Source organism: Colius striatus, chromosome 19 (genome assembly GCF_028858725.1).
Source record: "Colius striatus isolate bColStr4 chromosome 19, bColStr4.1.hap1, whole genome shotgun sequence".
Taxonomy (NCBI): Eukaryota; Metazoa; Chordata; class Aves; order Coliiformes; family Coliidae; genus Colius; species Colius striatus.
This window is the reverse complement of record NC_084777.1, coordinates 10,991,245-11,009,544: the sequence shown is the minus strand read 5'-3', so window position 1 is coordinate 11,009,544 and position 18,300 is coordinate 10,991,245. Positions and strand designations below refer to the sequence as shown.

The 18,300-nt window shown below is 55.2% G+C and overlaps 1 protein-coding gene across 1 annotated transcript; it reads left to right on the top strand.

Annotated features, from left to right (window-relative positions):
• The first annotated feature begins 4,947 nt into the window (after positions 1-4,947).
• Positions 4,948-17,220, top strand: LOC104555293 (ectonucleoside triphosphate diphosphohydrolase 2). The gene is made up of 9 exons (XM_010198641.2): positions 4,948-5,117; positions 7,301-7,418; positions 9,045-9,195; positions 9,934-10,093; positions 11,296-11,523; positions 12,616-12,885; positions 13,624-13,719; positions 14,670-14,804; positions 15,572-17,220. Exons 1-9 carry the CDS (start codon positions 5,004-5,006, stop codon positions 15,800-15,802), a joined length of 1,503 nt encoding a protein of 500 aa, XP_010196943.2. The 5' UTR covers positions 4,948-5,003; the 3' UTR covers positions 15,803-17,220.
• The last annotated feature ends 1,080 nt before the right edge of the window (positions 17,221-18,300 follow it).

Below are 18,300 nucleotides of genomic sequence, written 5' to 3'. Positions count from 1 at the left end.
AGCTCGCTGAGGGCTGAGGAAGCGGCCGGGAGCTCGCTGAGGGCTGAGGAAGCGGCCGGGAGCTCGCTGAGGGCCGAGGAAGGAGCCGGGAGCTCGCTGAGGGCCGAGGAAGGAGCCGGGAGCTCGCTGAGGGCTGAGGGCCGAGGAAGGAGCCGGGAGCTCGCTGAGGGCTGAGGAAGCGGCCGGGAGCTCGCTGAGGGCTGAGGAAGCGGCCGGGAGCTCGCTGAGGGCCGAGGAAGGGGCCGGGAGCTCGCTGAGGGCCGAGGAAGGAGCCGGGAGCTCGCTGAGGGCTGAGGGCCGAGGAAGGAGCCGGGAGCTCGCTGAGGGCTGAGGAAGGAGCCGGGCCCCAGGGCACAGCCCCCGCTGCTCCAGCCAAGGCGACACGGCAGCGTGGAGGCAAATGTCGGGGTTCCTGCCGCTGCTGCTGCTCGGCTGATGTCGTTTGTAGCGATGGAAAGGAGAAAGGCGACCAGAAACAGCTTCACAAAGGAGAAGTGGGCACGAAACACGGGCTTTGAACTTGGCAGGCCTGTGCTTTCAGGAGAGCTGCTCCACACTGGGCATGGAAGGTCCGGGTTTGTCCTTGGTGACCTCTGCAGCCAGGCCCCAGGGCTGTGTAGAGCTGTGTCAGTTCAGGCTGTCACAGAGCCCCCCTTGGTGTGCACATCAGTGTAACCACTGAGGCAAAATCCCTGTGGTTTAGAACCCCCAAACTGCTTGTGTCTGTTGACATCCCGATGACAGAGCCGATGTGCTCCTCTGGTCCCAGCCATGAGCTGCTGCAGTGTCCCTGGGTCACACAAACAGAGAATCATTGTGGTTGTTAAAGCCCCTGGAGCTGCTGCAGTGCCAGCCCTGCCCTCACCCTGCCCAGCCCAGCACTGACCCACGGCCTCAGCACCTCAGCCCCACGGCTTTGGGATCCCTCCAGGGCTGGGCATTCCCCCAGCTCCCTGGGCAGCCTGGCACAGGGCTGACACCCCTCTCAGGGAACCAGTTCTGCCTCAGCTCCAGCCTCAACCTCCCCTGGGGCAACTCCAGCCCCTTTCCTCTTGTCCCATCCCTGTCTTCTGCAGGTACAGCACAGCAAGACCTTCCCAGCTGTGTGTGGCAGTTTGCACAAGCAGCTTGGAATCAGAGACTCATTTGGGTTGGAAAAGACCTTTAAGATCATTAAATCCCAGCCCAGCACTGACCCACAGCCCCCAGCAGCTCAGCCCCATGGGTCTGGGATCCCTCCAGGGCTGGGCACTGCCCCAGCTCCCTGGGCAGCCTGGCACAGGGCTGACACCCCTCTCAGGGAAACAGTTCTGCCTCAGCTCCAACCTCAACCTCCCCTGAGGCAACTCCAGCCCATTGCCCCTTGTCCTCATTCCCCTTGTTGATTACTTGGGAGCAGTCTGACCCCCAGCTCCCTGCAGCCTCCTGTCAGGGGGTGTCAGAGTGCTCCTGGCTCCCCTCAGCCTCCCCTTCTCCAGGATAAACATTCCCAGTTCCCTCAGCTGCTCCCCATAAGACTTGTTCTCTCGCCCCTTCCTCAGCTTCATTTCCCATCTCTGGGCATGCTCCAGCAGGTCTCATTTCCCCTCTCCGTGTCCCAGCTGCAACAGCAGCCCCTGCTCAGTGTGAGGTGCTCGCTGCAGGTGGCTTCTGTGAGAGCAAAGCAGGACTGGCCTGACCTTGGCAGGATCTGGCAGCTCCTTGGCAAGTGCTGGGTATCCTCAGGCACTGGTGGTGTGTTGGTATAAACTACCATGACCATGAGCAACCAGAGAGGCAGCACAGTGAGAGCAGCCACTGCACCCCTCCCACACGCAGCATTTCTTTGATCAGGGGATGCCTGAGGCACCCACGTTGCAGCACTGCTGGTGATGAACTGCTTCATGAGCCCTCAGCAGCCTGGAAGCTGGAGAGGAGGGAGGGGGGAGGACTGTCAGCACTGGCAATTTAGTCCATGTCCCCGTTGCATTGTGAGCCCAAATGTCAACAAAGCAAAGAGCCACAGATGGTCTGCAAGGAACCCTTGAAGATCCCCTGATCTACTCCTGCCATGGGCAGGGACATCTTCCACCAGCCCAGGCTGCTCCAAGCCCCATCCAACCCGCCCTTGAACACTTGCAGGGATGGGGCAGCCACAGCCTCTCTGTGCCAGGGCCTCAGCACCCTCGCTGTAAGAAATGGCTCCTGTGAGCCATTAAACCAGCCCCTGCTTCAGCTTAAAACTAGTGCCTCATGTTCAGTCACTGTGGTGTGACTTCCTTACCCAGCAGCAACCACACACACTCAGGAGAGACAGCACTGATCCATTCCAGGGTTGTGCAGCCCCCTGTGCTCATTCACAAATCAGACACCCCCAACACGAGTTTCTGCACTGTGTTTAGACACAGAAGGTGAGATGATACACTCCCATTTACATGCATTGGTCAAAACCTCTTCACCTATCACGTCCATCAGATGGGTGCCCACTTTGCCTTCTCTCCCTCATTGCTCAGGGGTTGGTGCTGGGACTGGTGCTGTTCAGTCTATTCATCAATGACCTTGCTGGGGGAACAGAGGCACTGGCAGCAAGTTTGCTGCTGATACTGAACTGGGGGCAGTGGCTGACACCCCAGAGCTGTGCTGCCATCCAACCAGCCCTGGACAGGCTGGAGGGGTGGGCAGGGAGAAACCTAATGAAGTTCAACCAGGGCAAGTGGAGAGTGTTGCATCTGGGAAAGAACAACCCCAGGTACCAGCACAGGCTGGGGAATGAACAGAGAGTAGTGTAGGGGAAAGGGAGCTGGGGGTGCTGGTGGGCAGCAGGATGAGAGCAGCCAGCAACGTGCCCTCGTGGGCAAGAGGCCAATGGCAGCCTGGGCTGGGTCAGAAGGGCTGTGGGCAGCAGGTCAGAGAGGTTCTGCTGCCCCTCTGCTCTGCCCTCCTGAGACCACATCTGGGATATTGTGTCCAGTTCTGGCCCCTCAGTTGCAGAAGGACAGGGAGCTGCTGGAGAGAGCTCAGTGCAGGGCCACAGAGATGCTGGAGTGGAGCATCTGCCTTGTGATGAGAGGCTGAGGGAGCTGGGGCTCTGCAGCTTGGAGAAGAGGAGCCTGAGGGGTGAGCTCAGTCATGTTACAGACACATCAAGGGTGGGTGTGAGGAGGCTGGAGCCAGGCTGTGCTCAGGGATGGGCAATGACAGGACAAGGGGCAATGGGTATAAACTGGAACGTGAGAGGTTGCAAAGCAACACAAGTCAGAATTTGTTCCCTGTTGAGGTGAGGGAGCCCTGGCAGGGGCTGCCCAGATGGGCTGTGGAGGCTCCTTCTCTGGAGACATCCCAACCCAGCTGGATGAGTCCCTGTGTGCCCTGCTCTAGGTGCTGCTGCTCTGGCAGGGGGGTTGCACTGGATGAGCTTTGCAGCTCCCTTCTAGCCCTTGAGATTCTGTGACTCTGTGATCTTTTGGGTCTGGGGTATAAATGGAGGAGGTTGTCCATGGCTCAGTGGTCACCATTCCCTCTCCCTGCTGCAATTACCTTCCATCTGGTTTCTCCATCATTTGTCAGACACAGGCAGTTCATCACAGCCTCATAATAACACTCCCCATTAATCCCACCCAGGTTTCTGCTGTGGACATCCATATCCAGCACTGAACTGTTTCAAGCTTATTCATCATTCCTCCAGTGCTCCTCACAAAGTTGTCCTCGTTCTTCTGACATTTCTGCATCAGGCACAGGACATCCACAGGTGCACTCTAGTTCTGACCAGCAGAATCTGGAGTGCAAACCCTGCAGGAAAATGAGGCCTTTCTGGCACTTTGTTTAAAGCAATTCTAAGTCAGAGATGCATCTCCTGCAAGAACAAGAAGGTGCCATTCCTTTAGCTCTGCTAAGTTCTCAGTTCCTTTAGACCTGGCTGGTGAAGTCCTTGTGTAGGGACAAGATGGATTTACCCATAAATGATCCAGCTCACACAAACCCAGTACATTTCTTTAAAGAGATTGCACTTTTCTTCCTAGACCCAGTTGCTGGGAAACAGATGGGGACAGCCTGAAAGCAGCATCTCTGATGTCATGGCATGAAGCTGGAACACAAACAGTTCCACTGAAACACAAGGAGAAACCATTTCAGTGTTGGAGTGATGGAGCCCTGGCCCAGGCTGCCCAGGGAGGGGCTGGAGGCTCCTTGGAGGGCTTCAAAACCCACCTGGACACGTTCCTGTGTGACCTGATCTAGGTGGGAGCTGCTTCTGCAGGGGGTTGGGCTGGATGAGCTCTAAAGCTCCCTCCCAACCCCACCATGCTGTGAGTCTGTGGTTCCTGGGATTAAAGCATTTTTCTTCAGAAGTTCTGGCTTTGGGGACATGCCTTTGTGGCCCTGGGAAGAAGCAAGCAGGCAGGTGTTTTGTAAAGCCTTGGGGTGTACAGACACCTGTGCTGACATTGGCCTTCTGCAGGCAAAGACCCAAACAGCCCCCAGCACCCCCCAGCCCAGACTCTCCTGTGAGTGGAGACTCAAAGGTGCAGATGTTCTGCTGCCTGAGAGTGGAGAAGGCAGCAACTGGACAGAATGCCCCTGCTCTGCCTCAGGTGCTTGCAGGGAAGCACCCCAGCTCCACCCTGGAGCTTTCAGATCCAAAGTAAACCCAGGACAAGGGCAGCTAGCACCAGCTGCCTGTCTTCTGCTATGACACTGCTGAGGCCACCCCACAGTTCTGTTGACCTCAAGGCCATCCCCTGGGGCAGTTTTGAGGTTGCACTGATGCCTTTGCAAAGGCAGCACAGGAACAGGCACGGAGCTGCCCTCGGTGTGTGTTTTGGAGGGCTGGGAGCAGCGCCTGGCACACGGCAGCCTGGCACACGGCAGCTTGGCACACGGCAGCTTGGCACACACGCTGCTCCCTGTGCTGGGGCTGGGCTGCCCCAGCTCCGCCTTTCTCCTCTCTTTAAAGGTTGGAAGGAGCAGCAGCTGCCCTCAGTTTGCTGCTTCCTCTTTTGCCTGTGTGTGAAAAGAAGAAGTGCCTCATGTCTTGGAGGGAACTCCTTCCCCCCTGGCTGGTGATCGTGGCGGGACTGACGGGCATCGTGCTCCTTTGTGTCTCTACTAAAGATGTGCCTGTGCCTCCTCTCAGGACCAAGGTAAGAGTCTCCCCCTGCCCCAAGCCAGGAGGGACGAGAAGCAGAGAGCCTTTTCCATAGCTGTGGGGCTGCTACCTAAGGAGAACCTGCCTGTTTCCTTCTCCAATTGGGCATTGAACCTAAAGCCTGGGGTATTTTCTTGCTCTTTCCATTCCTTGCCCTGCTGAGTGAGTGAGAAGCCTGAACAGCCTAAGGAGGGAACTAGAGCAGGACTGGGAGGATGGGTTGGCATCCTTCAACATGTAGCTTTTCAAAGCAAAAGCAAGGCAAGGCCTTTGGCTGGTCAGGGCAATGCAGGCTGGTTGTTGTCCAGCAGACCCCGGGCTGAGGAGAGGCCACCCGAGGCAGGAGCTGCCCGAGGGCAGCAAGGGACCAGTGATGGCAGGGGAGGGAAAGATCTGGGTCCCTCTTGAGAGTCAGCAGGAATGTGGCCCTGAACTGCTGCTGCTTCTTTTCTTTAAAAACCCCATCTCTCCCATGTCTTTTCCTCTTCTGCCCTCTCTTGATTTTCACCAGAACCAACCTGCTCTACACAGCAGGGTCAGACCTGCCTGGTGACCAGGGGGTTAATGCCCATCCCCTCTGCCTCCTGATGCAGCTGCTGAAGTGAGAGCAGTGGCACACTGTGGTTTAATCAAACAGAAGTAGGTTAACATGCACATTTCTGCCCCTCCTCCATCCTCTCAGAAGCAAAATTGGACTAAAAAGCCCCTTATTGCTCTGTACTGTGCCCTTCCCTGCTGTGGAGCTAGGGCAGAAACCCAGTGACCTTTTCTCCTCCCTTGTGCTCCCAGCAGCTGCCTCTCAGTTTGTGGAGGAGGAAAAGACCCTCGAGATTTCTGCACCAACACCATTTGTTTCTTCCTCTCGTGCAGCAGCCGAGCAAAGGGAGCTGGTGCTGGGGTGGGAGGGTGCCAGCAGGCTCGGGCAGGGAGCTCCATCCTCCTGCATTCCTGCTCCTGGCCCAGCTTCCACTGTCAGGAGCTCCCAGCAAGGCAAGAAGCAGCCAGCTTTGCTCAGCCTGGCTCTATCTTCTGCTGAAACCCTTCTGAGGGTGTTGCCATCAGCCTCTCAGGAGGTTTCTCTTCCCACTCAGCCACAGCTACAACTATTTCTGTGCAAGACACAGCTCAGACCAGGCATTACCACTCACCTCCCAGGTGGCAGGAGTTTCTTTCCCATCTCTCTGTAGGAGATGCCCCAGTTTGGGGTCACATAATAGGGAGCAGGGGAGGAGACCCTAAGCTAGCACCAGGGTTATTTTGAGCATGGGGACATGCAGAAGAGCCACAGAACTCTGCTGCAGGGGTATCCCATTTCCTAAAGATGCACAGCTGAGGTGCTGAGGGCCATGGGTTAGTGCTGGGCTTGGCAGGGGGAAGGGAAGGGCTGCACTCCCTGAGCTTAAATTGCTTTTCCAGCCAAAATGATTCTCTGAGCTGCAGCTCAGCAGGGCTTGGTCAGCAGCAGACAGAGCAGCCACTGAGCTCTCAGCCTCACTGCTGAGCAATGCAGCTGTCAGTGGACACAGTGCTGGGAAATGGCAGGTCTGCTGCTGCTGTTTCTGCCAAGGTGTGATCTCTGTCTCCTCAGGGCTGCTGCACTGGACAGTGTCCCTGCTGGTTGAACCCAGGGTGCCACAGCTCTGGCACACAGCAGGGCAAACCCAGCCCATGCCACACCATCTCTGCACAGGGGCACCAAGCAGATGTGGCAGTCTTGGGTTCCTCAGAAGTAGGAGCAAGCCATAACCCTCTGATTCCTGCACAAAAGCCTTCACAAACCAATCCAGCAGCAGCCTGAGTCCCAGAATCACTTGGGAGCCTGTGTAGTGCCATCTCCCACTGCTTTAGGACCTGTTTTTCCTGAGCTCCAGGTGGCTCAGCTCAGTGCAAGCCCTGTGCCTGTGTTCAGAACAGCTGCAGAGCACACCACTGCAGCTCTGAGGGAGTCTTGGGTGTCTCTCCACTCCTGCTGCTCCTCATGTATATTCAGAAATGCAGATGGTTCCCTGCAAATCCACATCAGCCTCTGGCTTCACCCTGCTTTGAATGGAAAAAGCCAGCTCAGGCACTGCAGTGCAGGCCCACTGTTAGCCACAACACCTCCCCACTGCTGAGTAACCCCACAGTCACCAAGCAGCATTCATGGGCTTTACCTGGAGTGTTTTGGGGCTTTTCCAGTATGGCATTATTGTGGATGCTGGCCCATCCCGCTCCATCCTGCTCATCTACCAGTGGAGCAGCACCAAGGCAAACGAGACTGGGGTGATCAGGGAATGCAGCTCCTGCCCTGTGCAAGGTAAGAGGCTTGATTCATGTTCTGTGAGACTCTTCTCTGTGGGACTGGCAGGGGGTGGATGCAAACCCAGAGATGGTTGGATGCACAGAGCGTGGCTGGAATCTCCCTGGCTCCATCAGCATCTAGCTGCACACTGAAAGGGAGGGTGACAGTGCAGCACAAGCTGCTGGTTTTCAGCATGGGTCTTCTGGAGGTGGGCAGATGCAGCCATACCCAGCTGGCCCTGAGAGCCCTCAGCAGCAGCAGGTGATGGGCAGTTTGGGCTGCTGCAGCAGGGAAGCACATAGAGAGGGTGCAGCTCGTCTCGATGGCCACGTGGATCTATGGCAGAGCCAAGGCTGCTGAGCTGCTCAGCCAGGTGAGACACTGAGAGCAACAGAGGCAGATGTGGCTGCAGGGTGACTGCTGGGATCTGTGCTCTGGGCAGGAAGGGCTGTAGCTCCATGCCAACAAACACTCCAACCACCTCTGTGGGACTCGATAGCAACAACATGAGTTCAGCTGGGGTTTAGGTGTCACAATTTAGAGCTTATTGGAGCTTTCCTCACTAGTTTGGATCCATTTGGCTCTGCCAAAGCCAGCTGAAAGGGTTTCATGCATTAATGCTTGGGGTTTTCCTTCCCTATCTCTCCATCTTCTTTGATGTCTGAGGCTGATTACAGCAGGGTGCTGGGAAGCCCTGAACTCTCAGCAGCAGTGTGCTGTGGGAGGGCAGCTGCACGTCGAGCAGGGAAGAGGCTTTGTGCCCTTTGCAACACAAACCACACACTGAAGATGCAATAAGGGCTCCCTGAAACCTTCTCTGTGCCCCTTGACTGCTGCCACGTTCACTGGATGGGTTGAAAGCAGCAGCTGGAGCTCAGTACAGCTGTTTGCCAGCAGCAGCAAGAGGTCCAGGCAGGTTTCTCAGCCAGTCCCCTGTCTGCACTGCAGCACAGTCACAGCCTTTGAGCAGCCACAGGCAAGCTGCCCCCCAGCCCTACACAGGGCCCAGCAGAGCAAGGCACGTGGTGAGGGAGTCACAGCCAGGAAGATGAGTGGGCCAGAGGATGGGGAAGTGAGGTTCTGTCTGGGCAGCAGTTCAAAGGCAGCATTAAGGACCCCATTGAGCCTTGCTGGAAAGATGAGGCAAGGCTTGCACACAGCTCCTCTCAGCACAGCACCAGCTTCCTTTAGAGCAGAAGCAGGCACAGGGCTTAAAAGCCACCTCCACCAACACAAGGGGAAGTGGCTGGAGGTGACACATCAGCCTCAGCTCTGCCTGCCTGCCAGTCTGGCCCTTTGCTTATCTCCTCCAGCAGCTAAAGCCACGTTTGCTCCTCGGTGGCCTCATCTGCTGCAGCAGCCATGTGGCTCATAGCTGATCATTTAGAGGATGTCTCAGCAGCAGAGCTGATCATTTAGAGGATGTCTCAGCAGCAGAGCTGGAGCTCTCAGTGCAGTCTGGGATTTCCATGTGCATGTGCTTTGCTCCCAGTGCCCCATTTTAGCAGGATTTTAGCTCTGTGGAGGAAGTCCTTCCTTCCAGCTCTGCCAGGTCCTGTCTTCAACCATGCCCTAAGGCACCAACCTCTCCTTCTTCTATAAGTTTCCTTATGAAATGTCATTCTTACCCCTGCTCCTCAGGTCTGGGAGTCTCCAGCTACTCAGATTCTCCTCAGAAAGTAGTGAAGAGCTTGGAGCCATGTTTGAACTGGGCCCAGAAACAGATCCCAGCAGAGCAGCACAGCCAAACCCCTCTTTACTTGGGAGCAACCACCAGCATGAGGCAGCTGAAGTGAGTGAATGCTGCAAACCCACGTGCAGAGATCATCACACATCCCTCCCATCACTCTGTGTGTGCATCCCACCCTGTCTGCTCTGTTTCATCCCCAATCTGCTGCTCAGGGAAACCTTGCTGAGGTCCCAGAGTCCTACTCAAGGGGAGCACAGTGTGGCTGTGTCTCCATACATGTCCCCTCAAGCAGCTGTGAGGATGATGCTCTTGCTACTGCTACCAGTCTCTGAAGTCTCCTTCACAGTCAGGGCTTCACCATCAGTGCTTGGGAAAGCCCTTTGTCAGCCTGGGAGCTGAACTGGCCTCAGTCCATGTGCCAGCTCAGTTGGGTTTGCAGGGGGCTTCTTGCCAGCAGCCTGGGAATGGTGGGGAGAGAATCCAGGTTATCACAGGCTCTTGGGGGCCCTGTTCTCAGCACCTGATTACTGGGACCTTCATCTCCTTTTAGACACTGGGGAAATGGGAGGTGTGGAGGGGAGCAGCTCAGTGGGACAAGGCACAGGATTCCCTCAGGGGCAGAAGGAACCAGACTCCTAAATTCATGAACAGTGGCACAACTGTGCAGTTCATCCCTCTGCTTGGGGACAGGGAATCAGCAGCAGGAGGGGGATTGTCATTGTGTCTCTGAGCTGCTACACAAATAGGGGAGCACAGCAGGAGCCTGGCAGCTGTGCCCCCACTGCAGGCTGCTCCTGGCAGGGTTCTGTAACAACACATGTGCCTTCTTTTTCTCTTCAGCCTCAGCCATCCCATCCTTCCTGAAGGTCTCCTTGCAGCCCTGACTGTGACCCTGAAGTCCTCTCCCTTCAGCTTTCAGGGGACACAGCTCCTGTCCAGCCCAGACAAAGAGGCATTCAACTGGGTTGCTGTTAACTATGTCCTGGAAAACTTCTTCAAGGTAAAGGATAACCCTGAAAAAGGGTGTCCAGAGCTGAGCTGAGCAACTCTCACCAGCAAACAGCCTGTGGAGGGATTGTCAGGAGCCTGGACTTCAAACAGTGCTCAAGCACAGGTTGCATTGCCTGCCAGAGGAGGCAGGTTGTACCCAGAGCCAGCTGGTGGGGGGACACAATGGGAGATGAAGACCCAAACCTCCAACATAGCCCTTCATGGTTCATGTGTCCCTCACACATCTTCATGTGTTGCCCCAGCAGATGAGAGGCTTTCTGGGCAACACCTGCAAGATGCTGAGAGATGACCTTACACAGCCTGGCCCTGGGGTGCCAACAAGAACCCTGCAGCTCAAGCTCAAACAGACATTGCTGCTGGCTGTGGGGTGCTGTGGGATTGCCCCTGGAGTCCAGCTGCCCCACACATCATCCTGAGGATGGTGGGCAGAGAAAAAGAGACCTTTGCTGCCAAAGCTCCTTTCCTGCCACTGAGAGGCTCATGAGACTGTAGCTGGCTGTCTCCAGGACAGGGACCTGGTCTGTATTCAGGGGGCACTCTGATTTCTTGCTCTACCCCTGGCTTTTCAAGCCAAAGGGTCTCAAGAACTCAAAGGGTAAGAGAAAGGTGGGTTAGCTTGAGTTATTCCACATCAGGGAAGTGAAAGGCAGTTCTGCTAACCAGCAGTAAGCATGCACTGGGTAGGGAATTGCTATTCCTGCTGCAGCAATACAGCCTCCCCCAGCCAGGGACAGAGCCAGGGACACCCACACGAAGGTTCCTGCCTGCACTGCCAACTCCAGCCTTGCCAGACTGCAGGAGGTGAAACCACAGAGTTCCTGTGACAGGAGCATCACTTTAGCATCAAGGCAGCACCTGAAGCCCATACCTGCCCACCTCCAAACCTCCCTCCTGTTCCCCACCACCACCCTCTCCCTTGCTCCTGCCTGCTGAGACCCCAGCCTAGAGCAGCCACCCACCCAGGGTGCTGAGCCCTGTTTGCTGTGGGGAGCTCTCTGAGCACATGCCAATGCTTGCACAACTCTGTTTGCTCCAAAGCCACCACTTCAGCATCCCTATGGCCTGTGGGCAAAACCCAAGCTGGGCTGTTCTGTATCAGAAAGCTGTTTTCCCCCTGTGCCCTAATGCACGTGGCTGCCACCCAGCTGGAGGAGCCTCAAGAACTGATCTCTTTGCTTCTTTTTGGGTCAGTACAACTGGCAAGGAGAATTAATCCCCTCCAGGAAGGGGATGGCAGGAGTCCTGTCTGTGGGAGGAACATCCACACAGCTCACTTCCAAGGCAGAAGAGGAGAACCAGGTCCCAAAAGAGAGAGTGAGGCTGCAGCTGTATGGGCAGACACACAGCGTGGTCACCTGGCACTGCCCCTGCCACGGCACACGGCGGCTCCGCAGCAGCCTGCTCTCCCTGCTCATCCAGGTGAGTGTCTGCCACGAGGGCATCTGCAAGGGTCCTGGATACACCAGCACTAAAGGGCAGTTGCACAGAGTGTAGCTTCTCAGGGGGCAAAGTGTCAGTCCCTGCCTTGAACAGAGAGTGATTGCACGTGGCTGGGAAAGCCCAGGGTGTTTGTAGGAGTCTGTGTGCCCACAGCAGCACCCTCCAAGCAGATGCACAGACACCCATTGAAGTGTTTCCTGCTTGCAGACTCTGCTTGGCTCCTTACCCAATAAATATGAGCACAACATTGCACTCCAGAAGTGCTGAGATCACCTTCAAGGTGGAGACAGGCAAAGACATCCCTTGGATCCTCTGCACTGCTCCTCCATCCTGAGTCCCCTTCTAAAGCAGCCTGAGCAGCAGCACGCAGGAGCCAAGTGGGACCTTCCCTTTGGGGTATTTCCTTTGCTGACTTTAACCCTGCAGCACCTTTAAAAGAACAATGAGTCCATCTTGAGACCATGCAGGTGTTTTGGTTCTTTCCCCTGGGGGCTGTGCAGAACCTGATGCAAACTCAGGAATGGTTCCAGTCTCCACCAAAACTGAATGTTTCAGCAACAAACTCTCTGCCCATCCACTTGCCACCCTACAAACCACAGCTGCCCTTATCTGAGACCTGAAGGTCCCACATGGAGACCCACTTCACCCCAACTTACACTGGGGAATGCTCAGAGCTAAGAACCACTGACTCCTGAGGGGCTGAGCCATCTGAAAGGCAGAGACCAGACCAGAACAGCTTCTTTCTTGCAGTCAGGAAGAGTAAAGGGTTCACTGAAACTGTATTGCTGCTCTAAGGGCAAAGAGGATGGGGCTGGGGGCCCCACAGCAGCTCCAGTCATTGCAGCTTGCCCTGACCTCTGCAGGGCTGGGAGCTGCAGCATCACTCTGGGCCTTGTAGTTGAGCAGCTGAGATCAGGGTTGGCAAAGCATTTGCAGCCTGCTGCTGGATTACAGCATTGTGGTGCCAGAGCACAACTGTTCTTCCTTGTGTTACAGTTTGTCTTCCTTTGTGGAGCCCTGGGATGGCAACCTCCTCTCTTGCTGCCTCTGTCCTTTTTGTTCTTCCTCCAGGATCAGAGAAGTGCTGAGACTGTGTCTAATCCCTGCTGGCCCCTCACCTACTCCCAGGAGGTGCAGTGGCAGTCAGTGCACACTGGGGCTTGTGCTGGCAGCAGTGCCACAGGGAGCATCCCTGGCCCTCAGGAGCTCTTCAACATCACTGGTTCCAGCGATCCCAGTGCCTGCCTGAGGCTTGTGCAGAGGCTGCTCAACTCCTCCTCCTCCTGCAGCTTCTCCCAGCACTCCAACAGTGTTTTCAAGCCCCTCCAGACCAGGTTGCTGGTGAGTTCTTATTTACACTGGGGTAGGGAACTGGTGTGGAGAAATGGGACCAGTTTGGTGATGAATACATACAGTGGGAACAGCCATCCTGTGCCCTCTGTGAGCCAAGGCCACTGCTGGGGCTGGGGCTGCACACATGCTCTCCTGCCCTCTCCTCATCACTGACACACAGCTCTTCAGGTCTGGAGCACCAGTGCCTGTGGTAGGGCTTTGCTCACCCATGCCCCAGCAACATCTGCTTGTGAGACAAACGTTGGGGCTCCACAGAGCCAGAAGGGAAAGGGGCAGCCAGGACAAAGCCCACACAAAGCTCAAGATCCTCTGCCACTCGCTTTGCACACTCCAGCACAAGCATGCTTATCTCTGAGAGCCTGGACCTAGTGTCCAGAGCCAGCACCAGCTCAAGATCCCAACTGAGAGCTTTCCAGAGGAGGAATCACAGAGCTCTCCCCAGCTCCCTGCTCCTGGGAGCCTCCCATGGACACAGTGCCAAGGAGCACAAGGACTAGCCTAGTTCTCCAGGCAGGGTGAGGAAGGCTGCTGCATGCAAGCCAGACACAGTCCTGTTTCCATCTCCAGGCAGTAAGAGCTGCTTGTCTGCCTTGCACACAAGGCACTGAAGCACACAGAAAGAGCACCCTGACATCCCACCCCACAGCTGCTGCCACTTCTGCAGGCACTGGGTGCAAGGACACAGAGCACACTCCACACTGATGGCCATTTCTGCTGCTGTTGTAGGTGACTTCTGAGGCCATGGACTTCATGAGGGAAACTGTGCTGTCTCCTGACCTGGGGCAGGCAGTCAACAGGCTGTGTGGGATGTCTGTCCAAGAGGTAACTCTGGGAGGAGTGAGTGTGCAAGGAGAGTGTGATGCAAGGAGCAGTCTGCTGGGAATGCCTGTGAGGCTCAGACTGGCAGAGCTGGAACTCCCTGGCTCCCTCAGGGAATGACTCTCTTTTGCCTGGAGTTTGGGAGTTGGGTTGGTTGGTTTTCTTTCTTCACTTTGGGGAAACAGACTCTACTTATTTTCCTTCCTCTCCAATCCCAGTTGCTGCTGGTAGCACTTGGACTTAAAGAAATGGAAAGCCACAAGTACCTTTTAGTGCATGTGGAGGGAACAGGAAGGCTGTCTGCTCCCTGCTGTACATCACCTTGGTCTCCCTGCTGCCCTCCTCTCCTGGAGTGCAGGGAACATCCCCTCAGACCCCAGGGGCTTTCCCTTTCCATCTGGGCCCATGGAGACCAAGGCAGGAGTTATTTGTAAGTCCTTTCCCTCAGTTGGTGGCTTCTGAGGTTCGTTGGCACCTGCCCTGACCAGGCATCTGCAGTAACATTCACTTGGGACACTTTCTCCAGGGTTTGCTGATGGGGCAGCAAAGCCCATGGCCAGTTCTCAGAAGCTTTGTCTCCTGGAAAGAGAAACAGCTTGTAATGTTCCTACTGAAAGAAAGGCTGCAGCATTAGCTCACCCTGATTAGAGAGCAGAGGCTCACACCAAGCAGTTTCACCTGCAAGGCAGCTGTGGGAGACCTGCCTGCCAGTCCTGCTGCTCTTGGGACTGCCTGGTCTTTAATCAGGTGGGAACAAAGGCACTGAGAGAAGACACTGATTCCCAGAGCAGAGCCCAGTGGGTGCAGGAGACACAGTGTCAGTCTGCAGAGGACACAAAGCCTCCCTCCAGGCCCAGAGCATGAAAGGGGAGGTTGCAGCAGGCCTGAAACTCAGCAACTTTTAACTTCTTCTTTTATCTCTTCCTCCCACCTCCTTTTGGAAATGGCATCAGCTGGTTCAGGAGTCCCAGACAAGCCTGGATACACTTGCTGATTACTGCACTGTGTCTGCCTTCATCTTTCATCTCAGCACAAAGGGATACACGTTGGACTGGGCTGGCTCAGCCTGGGCTGCATTCCAGAAGAAGGTCAGTCAGCTACAGAGTGGCATTGCCAGTTTCAGAGGGGGGATGAGCAAAGCCAGCCTGCCCCTGCTCCTGCAAGCCCTCAGCAGCTGGGCTTCTCCAGCAAGGTGTCCTCACAAAACACGTTCCCAGCCGTGGTGAGGAAGAAAAAGCAGGGTCAGAGAGCCAGATTCCACTCATCCCCACTGAAAAGCAGATGGGTCAAAGCCCTTTACCTAGAGCCATGCCAGATGTAAGAGCCTATGCCCAACAAGGAAGGGAGTCTGCCTTAGCAACCCTGAGCACTCAGGGCAAGCTGCAGAGCCAAAGGATGCTGCCCTGCCTCTCTGCAGTCACCTCTGTACTGGTGAGGGTTTGTCACTGGCATGAAAGGTCTGAAATTGCTTCAGGACCTGGGCCCCCTAAGGAGAGGGGGATTTGACTCAGGGGCAAGGCAGATCCTGAGCTCTTCCCACCTCCCCAGCAGAGCACAGCCCCACTGAGCAGGGCCACAGCTGCTGAGGTGGCTCAGCAGCCACACAGTGCTCACACCAAAGGGAAGGTGCTGGAGTCCCTCCAGGGAGCCCACCCCAGAAAGCCAGAGACTGGCAACATGCAGCTGAGGTTCAGCCAGGCACCAGGGCCAGAGACAGAACTACTCATGACATGGAGCTGGGGTCTACCCAGGAAAACCAGCAGGAGCAGGAGAGGGAAGAACACACACACACACACACACACCTGAGTTTCAGAGCAGCTCCTGCCCTTCTGACCTCTCCTTTCTGTTTCAATAGATGGGTGATGCATCATCTGGCTGGACTCTTGGGTATCTGCTGAATCTGACCAACACCATCCCTCAGGACAGCCCCAGAGTCCTCAAGGGCATTGAACCAGGGGTCTGGTGTCTGCTCCTCATCCTCTTTGTGGTGCTGCTCACTGGCTGCTTCATGCGCATCTCGTACCGAGTGATGCTGCAGGAGAACAGCCTCAGCACCAGGAACAGCAGCGTCTTTGATGACAACTGATGGTTCTCTGGGACTCCACACTCTTGCTAGAGGGCAGCTGGTAGGGTACACACAGAAATCACCCAGGTGGAAGTCACTGGAGGATGCAAGGGGCTTTCCTGCAGGACTCCCAGAGCCTCGGTGCCTGCTGGCCTCATAGACAGCAGCTCCTGCTCTGCAGTGGATGGCAAGAGATTGATGCTCCAAATGAGAGCAGCCTGCACACATCCTGCCTGGGCTGCAGCTGAGGTTACTCATGTCAGCCTAATGAAATGATGCCTCTGAGCAGGCAGCCCCTGAGCTGCTGCAAAGTTGCTATTGAGTAACCCTGGCTAAGCAGGAGAGGGGGTGCCTGAAAGAAAAGTGCTCTGGCCTCTGCTGTACCTACAACAGAGACATCTGCAGCATTGCCACTAGTGAAGACTGGAACAGCACCAAAATATAGTCAGAAGAGACCAGCCAGCTGGCTTCCACCTTCCAAGGAAGAAGCAGGTATTTCTGCCTGCTGCTACTGACCTGGCTGCTCTTCCATCCCAGTGGCAATGCACATGTGGCCCTTCCAGAGAATGCTCCTGCTGGCCAAGAAGCCTTGAAGAGCAATGCCTTGTGGCCTTGGTCTCTGTGAAACATGCAGAGCATCAAAGGAGAAACAAAGGGCACAGCCATGCAGCTGAGCTCCTGTCTCAGCTGAGCCATGGCAGCTCAGGGCTCAACTGTCCATTGAAACTCCTTAAGGAGGACTTTAATGAACACACTTCATGTCACACCTGCTGCTGTGGGGAGCATGCTGTGCTGAGGCTCAGCACTTTGGTCACTTGCTGGCTCAGAAAGTGAAGCACCTCATCTAATATTGGCCTTTAAAGAAGAGCAGCCCCAGGAGCAGAAGCTTTCCTGGCAGTGCAATGACTTTCAGATCAGACTGTGACCAGAGTTACTTGATAATCCAGTCCTCTAGATTCCTCTGGGGATGTGGCAGTGACTCCAGCTCTCTGGCTGCTCTGGCTCCCTAAACAGTGAGATGCTGCACAAATCCTCTGTGTTGTTGTGGGGAAAAGGGGTTGATTCAAGCAGAGCCCTTTGACTAAAGCATTTAGAGTTCACTTCTCACTTTGCTTCAGAGACTGAAGCACACAGGCTGTTAAAAGCCTCCAAGACCAGTGTCTCCAACTTCTTTCAAACCACTTTAAACAGAAATGTAAATGCTCCCAGATGCAGTCATGTGCCTTCCAGGACTTTTAAGGCCACTACAACACCCAAATCCTTTCAAATCTGATTATTAATCCCTTGTGCTCTCAAATAATACACAGGACACCCCCCACACGCCCTAATATTGGGGTATTCATACATTTTCAGGCCCATTAATGAAGGTCTGGAGCGTGTCAGTCAGGTTTGTGGGGGTGTGGAACCAGACTGAAACCAGCTGCACTTTCATTTCTTTGAGTTGCACATGAGATAGTTTTAATTCTATCATGTTATTAAAGCTGTTTTCATGGACTGTCTGTGGTGGTGTTGGCAGGAGATCAAAGCAGGGGGGTTGTTGTGAACTCAGGGCTTCAGTGGGGAGGATGGAGGGTGCTGATTTTGCTTCTGTTTACTTAAGAGTTGTTTTGCTGTGTACTTTAAGGGTACACAATGCCCTGAAGGCATTTTCTCCCCAGTGGCAGGCAGGCAGGCAGAAAATGACTTCAGATAACCTGGCTGATGGTATTTAGCTGCTGAGAGATGTGTCTACATCTTTGATGGGCTCTTTGCTCAAACCATCTGAAGGAGGTGGGAGGGATTCCAGTCAGCCTGCTTGGAGAAGAAAAAGAGGTTATCAGGGAGTCATCAATTCCTGAGACCTCATTCCTCCCACATCTGGAATCCCCATCACAAACCAGAGCTCTGGCTCTGTGACCTGGCAGCTGGAGAACTGTGGGATTCCCAGCTGGGATTTGCAGTCTGGCCAAGAATCCAACCACTGTCAGCAATGGAAACAGGGCTGTGAGGTGCCAGGGAGCCCAGGACTCCAGGTGTTCTGGCCTGCACAGATATTACACCTTGATTTGGATATGAGATTACAGGGTCCAAGAGAAAAGGACATTGGCTGGAACTTCCCAAGCTCCTGCTTGGAAGCTTTGGGACTTCCATGCAGAGAGTGAGTGAGCAATCAGGCAAGAAGCTCAGCACGTCCTCCTGACACTTTGCTTTTGCCTCCCACACACCACTGAGCTGTGCTGAGTGATGGCACATGCAGGTGGCCCAACCTCTGATATTAAACCCATGACACTTGAGCCACTCTGAGCTCTGTGATGGGAAGACACCCCACAACCACTTGCTTTAGAGCAGCTCCCAAACTCTTCAGCTAAAAGCTGCTGTTCTCAGCAAAGGCACAGGGAGACATCTGAAGCTCTTCCCTTGGTGATTCACACACTGCAGTGGCAGCTCCACTCCCTCCTGTCCCATCCCTGTCCCATCTCTCCTTCCTGACAGGGAGGAGGGATGGGGCAGGCAGGGGTAGGCAGCTCTGCTTAGCCAGC